The 17,879-nt window shown below is 42.0% G+C and overlaps 1 protein-coding gene across 1 annotated transcript in view; it reads left to right on the top strand.

The window, feature by feature from the left end:
* CRIM1 (cysteine rich transmembrane BMP regulator 1) overlaps window positions 1–17,879 on the top strand; it is a 703,894-nt gene that overhangs the window by 607,257 nt on the left and 78,758 nt on the right. Inside the window, exons 11-12 of the mRNA XM_044289483.1 lie at window positions 4,169–4,378; window positions 16,338–16,553. Coding sequence (XP_044145418.1) covers window positions 4,169–4,378; window positions 16,338–16,553 — 426 coding nt within the window. The remainder of the gene's footprint in view (window positions 1–4,168; window positions 4,379–16,337; window positions 16,554–17,879) is intronic.

A 17,879-nucleotide genomic window follows, 5' to 3' on the forward strand; every position in this document is an offset into this window, starting at 1 on the left:
GTGGCAACCATGTCACGGCGCACACAACAAATGCTGTGACACTGCCTCTACATGCTATAACCGCAACACGTTGCCTAGGGCAACTGCAAGCATGGCAAAAGTGTTACGGCGCACACAGCAAAGGCCGTGACACCAGTCCACAGTAGACTATAGAGACCTATCGAATTCTGATTATATGTGAGAATTACGTCTGTCGTGATGATATCTTCAGAAGCAAGGGAATGGGATCCTATGAGCAACAACCTCCCCAAGTCTGGGACTTATAGGAATGCCTTTAATAAACCGTTTCACTAATTCATTAAATAAAAAAGCTGATGAAAATGGTGTAAAATGCTTAAAAAAGCAGAGTAGAAATATAAGCAATATACACAATAAATGATGCCAAAAGTGATTTTAATTCCCTTTTCATTATTCTCTGTGACAATTACTTCAGTATCTGTCCGGTTTCACAGAAGCGATGCAGTTTTCAGACTATATTTAAATCAATGGCACATGGTTTATTAATGAACGAGTTTTATACAATGGATAATAAGAATTTTATATACAATCGGGGATCAATTCATTACTATGTGCTATCGTCCATTACAAGGAATTAGTTAGTTATTGATTTCTGGTGGAATAAATTATCTTAATGGTTAGAAGATGATTCTTACTAACAGAAATGACAGCAGAAGCTTGGAGGAAAGATGACTTACTGCGGCAATTAAACCGTTCTAACCCAATAGCAAATCCATTGCGAGGTCAGGAAATTAAAGGATTGTACCAAGGACTGCTGGGATACATTAAGTGAACGTCCACATGGGCCGTAAATGGCATCCATTATGAATCTGCGGCAAAATCCGGTGAATTCCTGGTTGCAAATCCATAGCATAAATTGACATGCTGCAGATTTCAAATATACACCGCATTTACAGTGCAATTTTTTTTTCTGAGAGTGTGGATTAGATTCCTTAAAGGGGTTGTCCAGGTTCAGAGCTGAACCTGGACATATCCCCATTTTCACCCAGGCAGCCCCCCTCATATGAGCAACGGATCATTTCATGCTCTGATGCTCTCCCTTGCCTTGTGCTGTATCGCGCAGGACAAGGGCTGTTTGTTTATATTTTTTACACTGCTAGGCAGAGGCTTCTGCCTCGCAGCGTTGCCAGTGATGTCACCGGCACTCATGGGTGGATTTTTGTCTGCCCTAGTAGTTTTACAGGCTAGGGCAGCGCTAAACCCCACCATTAGTGCCGATGATGCCACCGAGCTCAATGCTGGGGGGGAAGCTTCTGCTCTAGCTTTACGCAGTATCCCCAGAAAAAGCTTTTGCCCTGCGTGATTTAGCACATGGCAAAGGTGAGCATCCAAGTATGAAGTGCTCCAGTGCTTATGTCACAGGAACTACCTGGGTGAAAACGGGGATATGTTCTGGTTCAGCTCTGAATTCTGACAACCCCTTTAAAGGTTATGGACACCTTTTGGGAATTTTTTTTCCCAATGATCTGTCTTTTACTGGGCTAAAAGTTTTTTCAGTTGCACTTTATTACAAATTTTCTAAAAATGTTATGATGCGTGGTTAAAAATTAGTCTATTGGCAGATAATCCCTTTACTGGTTACAACACTGCTGATGTTCTGCGCACAAATTCACGGCAGTATATCCGCAGTGTGTACACTATGTGTTAAACACTCCATGAGGAGAATGGGTATTTTTAATACTGTCTGATCTGAAACTACTGTGGTCTAGCAGAGTGTTGGAGTTGGGTTTTGGAAGCCAAAATCAAGAGTGGGTCATAAATGGGGAGAAAGTATAAAGGAAAGATACGGTTTCTCCTCTTTTTTGAATTCAATTCTGATTTTGGCTTTCAAAACTACATCAGGAAACCTAAACGTGTGAATGTACCACTAGTATTTTTTCAGTCACTGTTAGTCATTAGTGATCAAATGGTTTATCCTCCATCCTTTATAATCTAGCAGATGAGTGCTTACTCCTAGTTTTCTATTTGCATTGGCATGTTGTAAAATAAAGCCTCATACCCACCAATATGTAATCCCTCCACGTACCAATTATAATATGCCACCCACAGCCTGTGACCAAGATTAAACAATAAAGGACACTGTGTGTTGCCAGCCACCAAAACTTTTCATAAGTGCCATGTACATCCTTAAAGGGGTTATCCAATGTGTAAAACATGACCTTCAATGCCTGGTCCCCTCATATACATTATACTTAACGCGCTCCCCGCCACCCCCGTAGCTCCTGCTCCCCACAGGGCCGCCTCTGCATCTCCCTAGCATCGCAAGTGACATCGTGGCCTGCAATTGGCTGTATCAGAGACCCCCTTCCCCCCGTCGCCGGATGTTTTGATTCGCAGGACGGGGAGCAGGAGTTATGTGGGTGCCAGGGAGTGGGGTAAGTATAAAGTATATGAGGGGCCCGGGCATTGGGGGACATGTTTTACAGGTTAGATAACCCCTTTAAGTGCCACGGATGTACCTTTTAATTGGCTACAGATAGGCCCCCTTTAGTGCAAGCCACAGAAGGTGTTTTAATTGCCTGCCACAGTTATGTACCCCAGATTGTCTGGGATAAATCCACTAAAGCCACGTCCACCATTAAATAATTTCACCCTGAAAATCCAAAACTAAATATAGTACAGTGCTAATGATTTTGGTTTTAGAAAAAAACATTCACACACGGCATGAAAAATCACGCTGCAAATTTCAGAACGCGTGGCCTGCTCCTTTATGTAGAGAGTTTGTTTTGGATTTGCAGCAGAGGTCACCTGCTCAATCGTGAAAGCTGAAATGTTTGAGAAATAAGTGGTAAAATCTGCAGGTAAATCCTCTTGTTAATACATTCAGATTTACTGCTGATTTATCCCAGATTTTCCACTGTGGACTTTACTGAACGTGATTATATTTTTCACAGTTGATAATCATAATCTCCGCACTTTCCATACACAATTTACCTTACCGTAAAGACGACTTAGGGAAGTGCTAGTGTTAACTATCATTTCCTTACTCTGGTGGAAAAAAGAATTTTTGACACAGTATGATGGTGTTTCATCTATGAACACGACGGTAAAATGCAGTCAGCAATTGTCTCATATACTACCAAGCCCAGAAGGCCCTTGCACTGAGCTGCGCTCATGAGTCCGCTGGTGGCAGCAGGAGATAGAAAGGTCAAGTTTAACATACTGCACATGTCGATCATATTTTGCAAACCAGACTGAGTCTGCAGTAAATGTTTGTCTTCCAGCTAGGGTAGCATACATAAGTAAAAACCATATGTGCAGCTTCATTATGGGATTTACATCTGGCATCCTCTGGTCATGCTTTAAACCATCTCACTGCAGATGGTATAATTTAGACAGTACGATATTGCAGGTGGCTTTGAGCTACATTAATGCTGCCAGGTTGGCAGCTAGATGGAAGCTGATTTAGGCCTCGATAAGAATTCTAAATATAAACTGCTGAGTCAGCTTCCGGAGATCTTTCATAGAGCACATACAAGTGAATGGTAATATCCATCTGCTAGGACTTAAATCCAAAAGGAAGGTAATGATCATGTTTTAGGTTGTCATCTTTTCCTCAGTACTAACAATTGCTTTTCTTAAGGGGAAAGTAATTCTATGATTCGGGGGATTTAACTTAAAAGGGTTCTCAAAGACTTAAGAACTGAAGACCTATCCTCATCAGGATCTGATCGGTTGGGGTCCGACCACCCTGCCGATCAGCTGTTTGAGAAGGCACCCGTGCTCCTTTGAGCGCCACAGTCTTTTCAGTGCTCACCAAGCACAGCGCCCTACATAGTATAGCGGCTGTGGTGGGCATCACAACTTCTATGGGGCTGAGCTGCTCCTAGGCCATGTGACTGATGAATATGTCATCACTGGCCTAAGAAAAGTTGAGAAAAGGCTGCGGTGCTACTGCGATCTAAGTAAAAGAGTGCAGTTTGGTACATCTATTTAACCTTCGTGGCTTCTTCCTTTGTTTTTATTAGTTATATAGTAAGTTAGAAATGCTGCAAAAGTACTAAATTATGATACTACATAAAGTAGATCTTTGATCTGAAAAGGTTCACAACTGAGGAGTCATAATTGGGGCTAAAATCATTTAGAATCTCTCTGATCTTGACTTGTGGTTGTTTTTCACATATAAAATCTTGTTGCTGTTACCATACAGAATCACCTTCATCTGCTGGGCCACCTGTTTTGACTGGCACGTGTCTGTCAATGGATGGAAGACGTCATGAGAATGAAGAGAGCTGGCATGACGGCTGCCGCGAATGCTATTGCCACAATGGACGGGAAATGTGTGCGCTGATAACTTGTCCTGTTCCGGGGTGTGCCAATCCCACCATTCTTCCAGGGCAGTGTTGTCCCTCATGTCCAGGTAATTGTAGATGATGACATAAGCTGGATAGCATAAGACTGTATAGCCTCTAACATCATCTTGCAACATTTTGGCAATATTAAAGGGGTTGTCCGGGATTGGGGACATTGTTGTAATGGTACAACAAGCACATAAATATTACATACATTCCTGTCCTACCTTTGCCAGAGTTTTCTGATGCCCTGTATTTCTTTCATAAATTCTCAGCCGGAAGTTCAGATTTTCAAAGATTCAGTGATGTACTGACTCCTTACTGGTGTGCTAAGCCTCTTCTTCCGCTTAGCAAGGAGCCCGGTGACGTCACCAGCACACGGGATCGTTCTGCAGCTAGCAAGGAGGCTGTCAGTAGGAGGTAATTGTCAGCTAAACCACGCCCCTCTGTGACATCACCGGGCACAGAGGGCGTTAGTCTGGGAAGGAGGAGGCAGTATTTGGAGGAGGGACGTCGCCTCGCTAAGAAACGCCCCCCTCTGCCGATGACGTCACCGGCCATAGAGGAGTGTTATTAGGAGTAGAAGGAGGTTCTATTGGAGGCAGCAAATTACGCTATTTAGCATAGTGCACGCCCCCCATGGTCATTTGCAATGAATGGGATGTGCTACAGTATGGGTGCTGACCACACCTCCCATGTCCCTACATGCCAGTCAGATCGCCCCCTGCCACTATTGTCTTTTATGCAATGCTAGCAGAGAGCAGATACATGGAAGCAGGGCGGGATCCAGTTTGTAGGCTTAGAAAAAAGTGGTTTTAGGGGAGGAATACTGATGAGAAGTATGAGTGGCAGGAGGCGGAATACTGATTAGGGGGAGTGGAAAGGCTTGTGAGATCCAGCTGCAGAGTCACACAGCCTTGTGGGACCCATAAGGCAGTGCGGCCGGAAATGACATAGCACAGGAGCTGCTATGTAAACAATACTGACAGCAGTGTTAGGGACTCATAGGAGCAAAGGGGATGAAAGAAAAAATACACAGAGAATCAGAATGAATTTACTGCGTAATGTCAAGGTGATTATTAACGTTTTAAAAAATTACTTTCATCCCGGACAACCCCTTTAATAATACTTGCCTAATTTCTTTGTAGAATTTCTTGTCAAAGCTTTTTTTGTGCACGTCTCAGATGCATTGTTCTTCTTTTGCCGTAACTTTTCACGATCTGTTCCAGGTTAGGAGGGATTGAAACCCCTTTAGCTAATAAAGTGTGCCTGATGTTAAAAATTGATCACAAAAATCTATTCCTTTGATGAAACCGAGCATAGAGAAAAAAAAAGTGATTGACGTACAAGAAAGCCTTTGATAAACAGTGCCTCTAGTGTTTGACCTCTTCTGTTCTTTATTGATTAGTCTCCACAAGATGATGAAGTTATAATGATGATATGATTTCAGAGATATAACTCTCACCTGCTCTCTGTTTTGGAATAAGCTAGACACTACACTTTATTCAATGTAATCTCAGACAGTTCAAAAAAATATGCTTGGTACATACCTCAATTCTGGTTATAGTAGTTCATAAAGATGTCAGGTAAAGTATTTCTATAGTTGGATTCTAGACTACTTTCTAGACCTGTGTTATGAAAGCCATCTTTACTGATTGATGCACCATCAATTGGAATTGATTGTCTTACTTCCAGTAAATGCCCACTGAACAATGTGAATAGCAATATGAGGACATGTTCCTATGGGGGTTAATGGCTTATCACTGATTTTACAGCAGGAATTTTTTTTCCAGGCATAGCAAAAGATGCCATACATACGGTATGTCAAATTCTGGAAATGCCATGACATTCCTGGTGATGTTACCAAAACTACTAACAGCCGGTAAACTAAAGTGAGGGGTCTGACTGCTGTGTTAAAATCTAAAGTCACAGTCTGGGATACACTGGTTTCTAGTCTAAATATTCGCAAATTTTACTGTTAAATTGTTGGGTAATTTTAAGGTGACAGCATTGGGAGTGTATTATTTCCGTTAAAACGGCTAATAAAAGATGTTCAAAGTCCATCTTCTGGGGCCATCAGTTGATCGCCCAGAGTCCTGTTACCAGTACAAACAGTTTATTTTTCTGGGGTAAGCCATAACCAGCCAGGCTGCAGGAGCAATTTTGTGTTACATGGTGGCCATTCAGATGAATCCATGTAATACAAATATGGCAGGAGTCCATCAGGAGTAGGAGCCGCTTGTGAAGAGCTGCTAATTGAGTGAGTCCTGAGCAGGAAACCACCTTCTATGATGTTTAGATGTTCCAATACGGCACATGGACAGTAGTTGTCTTCATAAGACAACCCCTTTAAGACACTAATGGAGTTTTCTGCATTTTATTATGATGATGGTTTACTAATATTTTTTTTACAAAATGTAAGCCTATTTATTAAACAATTGTCTAGTATATTTTCTCAGCCATGCAACGGTACATAGAGATTGTCATCCCCTGGAAGTAAAGAATGACTGTTTCTCCTGAATGACTGCAATCAGATATCTTGAAAACTGTGAGAAAATTATGCGCAAAGTGTAGTAGAACATTGTATAACTTTTCATTATCTGAAGAATTAGCTTAATTAACTGATGAGGTAATACCCCTTAGTAATGTAAGCTGTGTAGACTACCATCGTCAGATTGGATATTTCTTCTTTTATAATCCCAGACGGTGCAAATATCGCAAGCAGAACAGAACATCTTCTAACTGCATTCATCTTTGTTGGCGATCAGCTGAAACGCAGTTTGACTTTAGGAAGAAGCCACAAGCATGAGAACAATGATAGACTGATTAATACTGCCATCCTGCCTTACTTAGTATTAGCTATGTCAATGCACAGTCTGATTCCTCCGAGAGCGCGGCTAAAACTTTAAAGCAGCAGAACAAAGGGAATTGAGCCTCTTTTACATTGCGTGCTCTCGAATAGAATCTGAACCTGTTGTGTTAATAATGATTGTCTTCCGAGGTGGCTGCAGCACTGTAGATAATGGAACAAGAGGTGCTATTAATCAATGCCAATGAAATGCGCAAGACGCAACAGCTTCCATGGACTCATCCAAGGTCACAGGATAGTCAAAGCCCGCGCCACATAGCATTTCTTCTGTCAGTTTATTTTCAATAGTTGCAGAAAATAACTTTTCCTGAACATTGCCTTAAGATTACGTGTCATATAAGCACCATTTTATAATCGCACCTTATTAATCAAATGAGGCAAACACCGGCTGTCAAGTCCCGGTATTTATACAGGAGACCTGTGGCATTATGCCGTGGTTTATGCGTAGAGTGCTTCTGCAAATTGCAGTCAGACTGCGCCCTCAGCCACCTGTCCTAACGGAGATAAATGAGGACCATCTGCGGCTGCATAATCAAATGAACAACGCAAACGCTTGACCTAATTATTATTAATAAGTTGTTATTATACCACCATTGTGCTGCAAGCACCCCGTGCTGTTTTGTACACCAGGACCAAATGCCGACGGTTAGCTCTCACAGCGGCTTCAGGCTGGCACAGCAGAAGGTTGTGCTATCTGCTCCACTTGGATGAAACCATTCCAAATGTCTAAAACAGGCGGCAGAACAAAAATAGGATTAAGTGAAGGCAGTCTGACAAAATTAATCAAGTAACTCAAACCATTTGGCTTTAGCTACTTGGGTCAGTTACAAAAAAGATTATTTCAATCCACGTCTTCAGCCTTGTACAGATCTATATCTCAGCGGTGACCATTAGGAGCACGCTGTAGTCCTGTTTTAACTGAGGTTATTTTTTTAAAGGGTACATCCGCATACTATCCCAATTGAAAGCGTAATATTAAACTCTTAGAAGTGCTATTTGACAAATATTTGCAGATTTTCTACACTTTGGAAATTACGGGGAGTAATTTGACATCCAGTGTGATGTAAAAACCAGCGAAGACAAATCAAAATAGTGGTGTTGCCTATGGAGGATGGTTATTGAGATTTTTTACATTCAGTTCTGAAATTACAGCTGCTTGCCATGAGCAAATTGGTTGTTTTTATTTGCATTTATTTTACTTCTAAATTCTAATATACTTGGTAATATGAAGGAACATGATATGTACTGTAGATACCCAACAGCCCTAGGTAACAAACATAAAGGTGATATTAATCAACGGAGCCTGTATATTTAATGAAGGCAGAATTTGTCAGCAGTAAGGCGCACACATGATACACTTCTGACGGATTAGGGTGTCCTGTAGAGAACAATGAGTGGATTAAGCGTTACATCCACTTTTGTTTCTCGCTTTGGCACCTGGAAAAGAACATGACAAATTAAAGGGAGTCTGTCAGCATGATCAATCCAAGCATGATGTCTGGAGAGGGCTTCCAGAGAGTAATAAAATGGCACCATGGGCGTAGGGATCACCATAGCAGCCATAGCAATGGCTATGGGGCCCAACGCCACTGGGGGCCCGGGCCGCCGACTAAGGATTATATTTTTTTTTATTCATGTGGTGTAGCTACAGGGGTCGCAGGCCCTTCTGGGACAGACAGAGAAAGTGCTATCTGCAGGCTGTGGGCGGTGCAATAAGGCGCAGCCGGAGGCAGAGAGGCATACCTGCAATGAGGAGATGGAGTGGTCCCGCTCCCAGTCTCGGCGGCAGTCCAACTGGCCGGAAGTGGAGGAGGCGGAGAGTACAGCGAAGCTGCGTGCTGCTGGGCCTGGCAGCTCTGCTGGAGTGTGAGCGCGCAAACGTTCAAGTGGCTGTGAGGTGAGGGCTGGCTGACTCTGGGACTGGTAAAACTTACTGTGGAGTCCTGGACCATTATATCTGCGGGAGGAGGGGGAAGCATCACCCTGGAGGTCTGGACCAGTACATTTAAGGAGAAGGGGAGAGCAGGACCCTGGAGGTCTGGTCTGGACCATTTTTATAGGGGGGAAAAGGACACTGGAGGTCTGGACCATTATATCTGGGGAGGAGGGGGGAGTGGGATCCCCGAGGTCTGGACCATTATATTTAAGGAGAAGGGGGGGATCAGGACCCTGGAGGTCTGGACCATTATATTTAAGAAGGGGGGAGCAGGACCCTGGAGGTCTGGACCATTATATATTTGGAGTAGGGGGAAGCAGGATCCTGGAGGTCTAGACCATTATATATGGGGAGTAGGGGGAAGCAGGATCCTGGAGGTCTAGACCATTATATATGGGAAGTAGGGGGAAGCATGAACCTGGAGGTCTGGAACATTATATAGGCAGGAGAGGGGAGCAGGACACTTGATGTCTGGACCATTATATCTGAGGACTGGCAGTGGAAGATTTAGGGTGGGAGGTCTAGGAGGGGTGTGGGGATGTTGGGGTGGGAGGTCCTGGAAGGGTGTTTGGGTGGGAGCTCTGGAAGGGGTGGGGGTCTGAGAGGTATGTGGGGGTGGGAGATCCGGGAGAGGGGGGGCCCATAAAAAAATGTTGCTATGGGGCCCAGTCATTTCTAGCTACGCCCCTGAATGGCACCTTTATTATTGAAACCTGTTGCTGCATTCCACCAGTTTTTATTCAATATGTAAATTAATTAATAAGTGCAAGGGTGAACATTAGCCCCTCGGGGCATCATAGCCTTGACTTAGTACTGAAAAAGCCCCTTTATTGGTTGATTGACATTGCCAGACATTAGAATTCTATTTTCAGCTGACCTTGTAATCCTGCGCCTGTGCTGTATAACGATGGCGCATACACAGTACAGATAATTTTTCCAGGGCAGGAGCGAGTTAAAAAGGTTCTCCAGGCTTTTAATATTGTTGACCTCTCCTAAGGATAATCATGAATATCTGATTGACTGGGGTCTGACACCCTGCGTCCCCGCCGATCAGCAATATGTAAGGAAGGCAGGAAGGCGCACGTAGTGTATACTTACCATCTCCCGTCTCTTTCTGTTCGCTGCTGCTTGGCCATAGACATAGCAGCAGCAAGCAGGAATACAGAAGGAGTCGGCATGTGCACACGGTGCGTGCCTTCCTTTCATATATCTGATCGATTACATATATTCCAATTACTGTATACAAAATTACATTTGATGCTTTGGAGTTATCTGTAATGTATTTTCTGTTAGGTTCATTGCATGGTCCGTGCTCTTTCTATATGATTCTCATTCATAATCTTCTGAACACTGAGAAAAGGCCTGAGCTCCATGAAGCCTGTTTGTAGAACTGCTGATTGATTTTAACTCTCAAGCTACGGCTGTAGTTTATAGCAATGTATTGAATTATGCTGTCACTGGATAGTTAAAGGGAATCTGTCACCAAACAATTCACTGTTTAACCTTGTAAGGCTGGTTCAGCTCAATGTAGTGATAACTAACTTTATTTTAGTGACACGTTGCCTCATTCTCGAGAAGTGCTTATAATTAATATGTAAATTAGCAAATAAGTGCATTGAGGGCAGGGCCATGCCACTCCAGTGCACCCTTTCTCCTCCTACTTTCTCTGCCAGTCCTTCCTTCTCCTTGATTGACAGGGCCAGTTGAAATGACTATACAGGAACCTAGTTCTGTCAATAAAGCAATAGAGTTGGGCAGCCTGATGAAGGTGGTGGCCCGCCACTGAAACACATAGGTTTTAATTTTATATACTTCATATTTTTTAATAAAACCTTTTAAGCGGAGTTCTCTTTTTTTATTTGCTCAGTATCCTGAGCGTCTCCTCAAGCAACAATTAGAGGTAGGGTATGGCAGAGAAAGCTGTACGAGCAAGAGTGCTCAGAGCAGCTTGGGCCTACCCTCGGTGTCCTTAACTGCTTATTTTCACATTCTCTAGCATGTAAAAAGTACCATTACATTCAGCTTAGCTAGTCCTACAAGACATTTGAAGAGCTTCATTGAGACTGGCATTGCCATATGGCAGTTTTTATCCCCTGTGTGCCCGAGTGAGATGTGTCTACTTTAAGATGTCTCTTATTAAACGCCTCTGTGCCAGAAACTCAAATTTATGTCAGCTAGGGGCTGGCGTAGACTTGTGCTAAAACTTTCACCAGTATTTTGGCATAAGTTATAGTAAATCTAGCAGGACATGAGAAGCCCCATCCCTCATGTTAAGCCCTATCAACTTTTCTCACCACTTCAAAAAGTGGCAAGAAGTGCCAAGGGTTGCAAATTATGGTTCAAATATGGTGTCCAACATAATTTACAACTTTATTACACCAATATGTTGGCATTAAAGGTTTAGGAAATATTCTCTATTGTGACTGATTTATCAGTGAACTTCCTGGAGATTCCCTTTAAAATCAATTAGTATTGTTACAGAAAGTCTCAGTGTGGCCTTAGAGTGAGAAGTATATCAAAGGAGACTTGATAGTCCTACAGCTACTGTAAGGTTATGTGCCAGAAACCTTATAATAGACTGGCTTTATTTTTTATTTTCCTTTCAAGGCCAGTTTTGTCAGCAGCGCATTCAAGGGCAAATACTTCAGTAGGATTAAGTCTCTTGACCACTGGTGTTGTTAATGGAATAGTTCTGAAGCAAAGTATCAGAGGTTGCCCCATTACTAATCCATTTTTAATCTGATGTCTTTAGCAGACTTTGTGAAGCCCTTGACATTTGAGCAAAAACGGCAGATCTCCTTGACTTAATATTCTGTTTAATAGAGAACGTGACATTACGTGCCATGTACAAATGTAAATCCGTTTCTGTGTCACAAATGAGAGTAATCACTCTTGCAATTGAAGGGCTCAGAACCACTGAGGAATAGATATACCTCCCATGCTCAGCCTTTAGAGAAAATAGAAAGCAATAAGCCTGTCTATTGTAATGGTATATTTTTATATACTCTACTTGCAGTTAAGTGTTATCATTATTTACTACTCAAAAGAAGACTGCCTGTTGTGTCATTAGAGGTTTGTATGTGATGGAGTTTGCAATTCAATGAAAAATATGACTCAGTATCTTTTAGTTTAGGTGCACACCACAATGGGATATTGAAATAGTATACTGCCTGATTAAAGAGTAAATGCCTTTTTTTTTCCATAAATAAATAGCATGAATGATGAAACTTTGAAATATACCTAAAAATGCCTCTTCTCCCATTGATCAGAATTCTCTCCTGCACTGATTACTCTCTCTGTAGTTCACTGGGAAATCAGGTGACAGCTGAAGGCCATTGAAGTCTATAGAGTGGGGGAGGGAAGGAGGGAGATGGCAAAGAAAGATAGAGCCAGAGAGACCAATAGATATAGATACTGTTTAATAATCTAATAAGTTTTCTACCACATGTCAGTGCTGGATTCACAGCAACACTGCTGTATAATGTCTCCCATGCCATTGCTGCTTCTTACTGCGTGAGAGAGGTAAGGGAGCATGATTGCCTCTTCTCCCTGTTTGTGCTGTATGGGAGACATCATATAAGCCAGTTCCTGCCCATTCTGGACTGAGTTCATAGAAATTTGCAGAAATAAAGCCTATAAAGGGGAAAAACTGGTGAAAAAATGCAGACTATATGTCCTATAATGGCCAGATATAGTGTTACTCCTAGTTTATACCGACATGTCGCTTGCAGCCAGAGGTTTACATGCAGGGGGCAGAAATTTTGCAGGAGAACTAGGGACCTATGGAGCCATAACCAAGGACCAGGCGAGGTGGCAGTGCTATTCAAGCCGTTTAAGACTTTGCTTTTTACCCCCTTTTTGACCAGGCATATTTTCTATTGTTTAGTACATGTGTCTTTATTTTTTTTATAGTACCGTACTTAATTTTTTTTTATACTCAGAAAAATGTAAAAAATGGGAGAATAGTCTATTTTCACTCTTAATCTTTTTTAATATGCACCTAAGTTTTTTTTTTTTTTTAATTGTCCATTTCCATAACAGTTGTTTTTATATATGGGATGTATGGGTTATGGTTGCAAGGGGCAGGGTAAGAAGCTGCAGTATGGTGGGATTTTATACTTGATTTTCTGTAGTCTTTATTTTTTTATTTTACATAGTAGCTCCAGTTACAGGGGAAATACATCCCTAGGAAAGGTTGAACAAGCTTGTACTTCCTCACTGCAGAGCTGTTCAGGGTCTGCTAAGAACCAGCAACTTGTGCAGACATCCGGTCCCACATGACTGATGGCACTGGAGCAGGAACAGCTTTACTGCTTCCTGCTTTCTATAGAAGCACTGTACATAGAGCAATGGGGAAGACAGGGAGGGTAAAAACCATCCCTGCTTTCTCTAAAGGGAACTCTGCTGTTACTGACAGCTCCCCACTCCCAGTGCTTCACGATCAGTGTGCGGTTGCAATCACTGCAAGGACATTTAGAAATGTCTGTGCAGAGATATGTGCCAACCGCCAGAACATTTCTGGTCAACTGGTGGTTGGCAAGCAGTTAAGAAACCTGTCTGTTGGACAACCCCTTTAAGGTTTTCCCTTTAGCATCTCAGTAGGCTTTAATGGGGCATATGACGAAGGAATAGTTAAAGCAGACAGTTCATATTGTGTTCGGTATAGTTTATCCTTGCTCTAGTAGCATAGTTTTAAAATGCACACATACTGTGCACCTCATTATCTAAAACCTACAACTCTAGATGGTTTTATGACAATTTTGCTTTGCAGAAAAATTGTGGAATAATTAACTAGTTTGCAATTATCAGACTTCGTTACTAATATGTTCCATTGTCCATTGACATAGTACTTGTCATTAAGTCAACTTCAGACTGAAGACATCTTATACCATTAGACGTTTAGACATTTGGCAAACTTATTCTTAGCTCATTCTACAAATCAAAATGATGTGGTGTGCATCATGGAAGCTGCCGAGTCCTTTTTATGTAAACTTTTATAAAACTACAATCTATGCTATGGATGAGGAGATCAGGGACAGTAAGTCATTTATAAACCTTTTCAGTATTATTGCCGCCATCTCCATGGCTACAGGGTGTACATAATTTTCTGTTCGCGTGTGAAAAATTTAGATAAGGCGAGCTGCATGAGCCAGAGAAAATACTGTTCCCTGGTTTCAGAGAAGTCACAGAAATTTTGCTCAGAGCTAAAGGTTATTGATTTTCTCCCAACTTCAATGAAAAAAAAAATTAAAAAATGATGTTTCGTGTAAGCAGAGACTTAACTTTGATTTGCAGCCAGAAGATTCTTGTCACTTTAACGGGCCACTGAATGCAAACATTTAATGCTTTCAGACAAACTGTATGAAGGTAGAATGCTTTCATAGCTCAACTCAATTCATGTCCCCATCCTATTACAGGCAGCAGTCACAAAGCTGGTTCTGGGGGCATTTCTTCTGTTTAGTGTCACTGCCCGTAGGTGAATGTGTATTAGGCAAGCAAAACCTTGATTATGTATGTACATACAGAATTGAATGGTCTGTTCTGAGATAAATAAATAAAAAAGCTTCCATTTTTATATGTTAGGACATTTACTAAGTTAAATGTGCCAGAATTGGGGCTCAATTTGCACCCAAACTGACTTACTTACTTTGCACCACATTCATTACCGTATGTGTTTTAGACACTTGTTTGTGATGTACTGGACAAGAGGCATGGCTTTGAGAAAAAAGGATGCGTCAAATGGCATGTGGCTTAAATGTGACATCAAAATTGCACCAAAATTTTGCAGCAAAGTAAGCCAACCAATAGGTAGCGCAAACTTATCATACAGAGTGAGCCGCTGACACATGTAACACATCTTTACACTGTTATGCTCTCTAAATATTAAAGGGGTTGTCCGGGCTTTTTATATTGATGACTTATCCTCAGACTAGGGCATCAATATCAGATTAGCGGGAGTCTGACACCCGGCACTCCCGCCGATCAGCTCTTTGACGAGACGGCGTGTGCATTGTGCATGTCCTGTCTCTCTTTCTGTTCTCTGCTGCTTTGCCATAGACATCAGCAGTGAGGAAGAGAGAAGGGAGATGGCACGTTCACACCTCATACAGCTGATCGGCGGGAGTACTGGGTGTCAGACCCCCGACGATCGGATATTGATGACTTATCCTCAGGATATAGCATCAATATCAGATCAGCGGGAGTCTGACACCCGGCACCCCCGCCGATCAGCTGTATGAGGAGACGGCGTGCGCAGTGTGCATGTCCTGTCTCTCTTCCTGTTCTCTGCTATAGACATCAGCAGTGAAGAAGAGAGAAGGGAGATGGCACGTGCGCATACAGCTGATCGGTGGGAGTACTGGGTGTCAGACCCCCGGCGATCTGATATTGATTACGTATCCTGAGGATAGGTCATCAATATGAAAAGCCCATACAACCCCTTTAAACAAGATTAATAAATCTGCCCATTTGTGTTAGGTAAGTTTTACACTAGCATTATTAGTTTCAGCAGACTGTTTTCTGCCGGAGCTCTCGTAATCCGGCATTGCATGGCGTTAAAGCAAATGCCTGCCAACCCCATTGACACTAATGAGGTCTGTCTGAGATCTGGCTGCTACCCGGCAAGCATGCTGAGATTTGGCTAGACTAAAACTGCTGCTCGCAGTCAGTGGAGCAGGTAGGCATTGCAAAGTGCTAATAATGTTAATGTGAAAGAAGCAATGCAGATGAGCCTCTAGGATCAATGGCGGTGTTGCCGCACCCTCTCCACTTTGACATAGTGTGATGATACTTTCACTGCCTAGCCCTGTCAATCAAAGTGGAGAGGGTACAGCATTTGGAGAGAGCAGAACCTGTAGGTGTAAAGGCAACATCCCAGTTGCTCCTAGAGGCTTGTTTGCATACTATTAAAAAATGTTCTCATCAATGTGGAGACATATGAACATAGAACCAACATTGATGCCTTCAGCTGCCAAAAGTACATGTAATGGGTCAGTCAGTTTCATAGGCACAAATCTGTTGACAGACGCCCTTTAATGTACTGGATGATTGTTTTCTTCACCTTAAAGAGCTCTGCTTATTATCATCCATTATATGGTCCAGAGCTGAGATACAGTTATTGCCACCTCTGTTTTGTGACAAGGTCTAAATGTTCTGCAATTCTACTAACAGTGATAATAAATACAAAATCTTATTAATACTATCTACAAATCTTCTGTTACAGATGACTCCAGCGGGAAGAAGCCTGACTCCACAGACCCATCAATCTGCCATGCTCCTGGAGGGGAATATTACATTGAGGGAGAGACATGGAATATTGATTCTTGCACCCAGTGTACATGCCACAGTGGACGAGTCTTGTGCGAGACTGAAGTTTGCCCTCCCCTTCTTTGTCAAAACCCTACTCGTACTCAAGATTCTTGTTGCCCTCATTGCCCAGGTATGACAAGATTATGTTTATACAGTCTTTTATGATCTAAAAACTTTTTTTATGCACAAGAAATCTGAAGGTTTGTTCCGTAGAAGTTCCTTTTAAATACATTTATGGAATTCAGCAGTGTCTTGGCAACAGACATCCTGCTTATTTTCAGACTTCTATAGATAATGGTGGATGGTAAGCCTATAATAAAGCAGTTATGGGGAGTGACTGCTTAATCACAGAGTTTCAGGTATTTTAAGCAAAATAAAGTCCTGTGTAGCTCTATTAGTTGGGGATAAGAAAGTATTTTGAGGAGAACATTTTGCAAATTTTTCTAAGCTTGAAATCATGTAGCCGGTCAACCTCTATTATCTGATGAATTAGCTAAATAGACTAAATTTTGCTTGACTGTTTATGAGCAAACAAGACAATTTCAAGGACTAAAAAGGTTATAGAAATGCAGAATTGTTTTTGAATATTTTTGTAATATGATTTGCTCCTACTAAAGTGTTCCAATCTTAGACATTTATAGTTCCTGGACCCCACCAGAGCAGATGACCCTGAGAGGCCTCATCCATCTGTACAGCACATGCCATGTCCATTTTTAAAGGATAACTGTCATATTTTTATTTAACATTTTATTTTCACATATGTTGTTGCTGCTGTGGTGATAATCCATACTCACTAATTATTGTGTTCACATACTACTTGTTTAATAGTATTTCGTCCAGAGCAACCGCTCCTCACAAGACTTCTTTCTGAGGCTGAAACCTCCCTCCCTAACTACCCAGAATTCATTCGGCTCATCTTGGGAACTCACAGCCTCACGCCAACCAATCGGCTTTCTTCAGACTTAAACACGTCCTCTTCCTCCTGAGTAGTGTTGAGCTAAAAAATTTATTGCGAATATTGGCACTTTGTGATAATAACCCCTTATCCCGGTTCGACGGGAGAGCGCACACCTCCTCTGTATATAGAAGATAGGAGACGGAGGACCTAGCAACGCTGGTTTAGCCGCACCACTGAAATGCCTGGGGGAGGAAAGAGCATGCTGCAATTACTAGGTAACTCAATACCTATACAAAAGTATTAACTAGGGAACCAAGGTAAACTTAGTCAGACCAATCCAATTACATAAAAAAAAAAATAATATGACAGTTACCCTTTAATTACAAGTAATCTTTGTTATCATTACACACGGGACATATCTAATTGGTTATCTATCATTGCATAAAAGTTCTTTAGTAGTTGGCTGCAGTCAGTTCCAAATTCGGGTTGTCTTTTGCTGGATCACTGGAGCCCATTACCGTGTCAGAGCCAGGACCGACCAGTGGCATCTCTTGGTAT

This window comes from Bufo gargarizans, chromosome 4 (assembly GCF_014858855.1).
Source record: "Bufo gargarizans isolate SCDJY-AF-19 chromosome 4, ASM1485885v1, whole genome shotgun sequence".
NCBI classification, from domain to species: Eukaryota; Metazoa; Chordata; class Amphibia; order Anura; family Bufonidae; genus Bufo; species Bufo gargarizans.